Source organism: Corticium candelabrum, chromosome 10 (genome assembly GCF_963422355.1).
Source record: "Corticium candelabrum chromosome 10, ooCorCand1.1, whole genome shotgun sequence".
In the NCBI taxonomy this organism is placed as follows: Eukaryota; Metazoa; Porifera; class Homoscleromorpha; order Homosclerophorida; family Plakinidae; genus Corticium; species Corticium candelabrum.
This window is the reverse complement of record NC_085094.1, coordinates 4,646,074-4,649,199: the sequence shown is the minus strand read 5'-3', so window position 1 is coordinate 4,649,199 and position 3,126 is coordinate 4,646,074. Positions and strand designations below refer to the sequence as shown.

Genomic DNA, 3,126 nt, shown 5'->3' with positions numbered 1-3,126 from the left:
TCTGGGGGGGACGACGCTAGATTCTGCGATTATTGAGATGAGCATAGCAGTCTACTACTTTGACTGATAAGACCAGGAGAAGGCTGGCATCAATTTGCATGATTACCCCGGCCTGGATTGCTCGTTTTGTCAAATTTTCAAGCAAAGACTGCAGAGGATCGAGGTTTGTAATTTGCTCTGACAATTTGATGTCGTTACTAGAATACCCAGAGTGTTTTACGAATAGATTAGAGTTAGAGATGAAGAATTGCGATGTTAATAGTATAAAGAACGCACTTAAATCCGAAGTCTAGTCGGTGTCCGTGTGAATTCGACTGTTTCCTACGTGAATTTGGCCATTTTTGCAAAGAATGCGCATGAACAAATGACTATTTAAGTTAATAGTTGGTCAAGACACAGTAAACTTGGGTCAATTTTGGCTTAATTTCGCCAACATTCCTAGAAAAATTTGCTCGTGGTAACGGCGAATTCAACACGGATTCACCACGAACTCACACTAAAATTCAATGTGAATTCACAGAAAATTCATGCTACTACTTAGCAGCGGGATATATCTAGTGAATGCCACATGCGCAATATAAATTGGGCAGATGCGGAGGTATGAAAGTTCGATGCTACTAGTAGGGCGTATCAAATATAGAGGCGCGTCTCGCGTATTACGCGCCATTACTCGTGTTCTCAGGAGACTACATTACGTACGCCAGCTGCTGAGGGCCATGCGGTTTTGGCGTGCTTAGGCCAACAACACGTGTGAAACCACATGGTCCTATGCACACGTGATTGCTAGCGCACGTGCATGGCGTAGCAACCTAGCGCGAAGGACTGGGCGCAAGTCTAGCGCGTCATTACATTGGATCGAAAGCGGACCTACACAGCTGAGCGGGCGGTTCGTTCGAACCCTTCCGAACCCCCAGCCCACGGGCCTGGACCCTAAATAGTGAGGAAGCAGCAATTAATTGCTGCTTTTGCGTCACAAATTTTGCAGAACGAATTTGTAAGTTAATGTCCGACGTTAATATTAATGATAATGGAAAACGAACGAACCGCCTGATTTTGGTGAAAGCGTTTGGCAACGTTCATAAGGTTTTGAGCGACGCCATGCATATCTGGGCATTGTTACATCAGGGAATTACAGATTGCGTCAAGTTGCAGCTCGTATTCTCCATTTCTTCTCGCCTAGAACAAGCCAGATTAGCGATTTTCACGCGACAGAGTGTAGTGCACCACACCAGGTTAATCTACCCCGCGTAACGACATAGTCTTGCGTAGCCAGCCTTTCCCCATTTCGACTTCCGGACGGAGGGAAGGAACTGGCCCAGCCTCTCCCGCCGTTCGGACGCCGAAAAGGAAGGGATTGGCTACGCGAGACTAGGGCAACGCCGGGTCTTCTCTTCACTGGTATTCAACTACATTCGCTGCGCTTTCTATATATACGATTGTAATTAGGAAATTGCATGATAGAGATAATTTGCTACTGTGAAACTGTAAACGTGACCAAAGGGTATCTACTACAAAGAGGTATCTATACACCGCACCATCTTTGGATGTCATTCTATATACTCAAGCAACTTGCAACTATGACGTCTATAGACGAGACCGTGCCGTTCACATCAAACATGTCGGCTCATTGGCTGATAGAGAGACCAGGCCTGACGTCTCATGCTTGGCACGTCATCGTCTGGTTCGTCATGTTTGTTGGAATCGTCGGTAACGTTTTCGTCTTTCTGTGGCGATGCATGAGAAAGGATTCGCGCCGTCGAGTCATCTCACTTGTCATATGCAGCCTAGCATTGGCAGATCTTCTTTGGTACTGTCGTCAGCTCTTGCAAGAAGTGATCATTCTCTACCCGATCTTTGTAGCCGATGAAAATCAAGGATTCGAGTTTAGCGAAAGAGATAGACGACTATGTCTCAGTAGCACGTTTATTGGATACGTTTCTTGCAACGCTATTATGCTGTCGGTCCTCGCCATCGGTCTGCACTGCTACATGACACTCAGAGGAAGCCGTTTTCGAAACAAGTTCATTGTACTTTTGGTTTTAGTTGCCTGGATTGTTTCGATTGGCGTTGCAACGTCGGCAGTTCGAGAGTCAGCGATGCATCTGCTGCCTTCCGATGATGTCACTAAGTCGCCAATAAGGTTTGACCGAGGTGCTTACTCGTTGATAATAATGATCGGATGTCTGGAACCGTTTACTGAGGAAAGGATGACAATGTATCCTATCGTTGTTTCTTCTATCAATGCTTTGTGTTCTATTATATGTGCCGTGGTGTATATTTGCTTCTGGCTAAAGATTAGGAAGAGTGATTTCGACCCTAGAAACAGCGGGTGCCAGGAGTTGAAGGGTCTGCAAATCCGTTTGACAATCATTTCAGCAATAAGCTTGATTTGCTGGTGGCCGTCTTTTATTCTTTATTTGACTTACTACTTTCAAAAGAAATTGTTGCTTAGTGACCCTCCTCCTCTTCCAGCTGTAGAGATAATTTTGTTGTTGACTGCTGTCGTCAGTGCCGTTAACCCCTTTGTTTACACTATTGCTTCTAAGACCGTTTTAAAGAGAACAGGTTTTCTTTGCTCATTTAACTTCTGTCGCCGTCGAAACGACAAAGAAACCATTAAAGTCTATTTTCCAAGATACGATTTTAAGAAAAGGCGTTTTTGGAAATGTCGCCGGTTTTGCAAAAGGTGTTGCTGTGGATCCTTTCACTTCTCGACTGCCGTCTCTGATGATAACGTTGAGGAGATTCGACTGCCGTTGTTAGACGACTCTGAAATCACGGAAGAAACAAAACTGTTTTCTGAGACTTGTCGTAACTCTGAACTGCAAGAAAGGGACTGAATGCTATACATCTATAACGACTCGATCAATCACGTGACTCTTGGGTATTAGTGACTCAACAGATGTTTTTCAAGTTTAAACATTAATGTAGCTATTAAAACTTAATATGTGTGGTCATACTGTTTCAATGCACGGACATGCATATCATGTTTTACGAACCCCACTAAAAAGACAAACTCTTTATACGCTAACTGCATCTGTAGACACGTGACGACACCACGCGTATTTTCTACCGAGGGCAACTGCGTCATGACGCGGCGGGAAGGGTCTGGCTATAGTATACGCA

The 3,126-nt window shown here is 44.6% G+C and overlaps 1 protein-coding gene across 1 annotated transcript; it reads left to right on the top strand.

Moving 5' to 3' along the window:
* Positions 1-1,537: 1,537 nt before the first annotated feature.
* Positions 1,538-2,849, top strand: LOC134186203 (thyrotropin receptor-like). The gene has a single exon (XM_062654117.1). It carries the CDS (start codon positions 1,545-1,547, stop codon positions 2,838-2,840), a length of 1,296 nt encoding a protein of 431 aa, XP_062510101.1. The 5' UTR covers positions 1,538-1,544; the 3' UTR covers positions 2,841-2,849.
* The last annotated feature ends 277 nt before the right edge of the window (positions 2,850-3,126 follow it).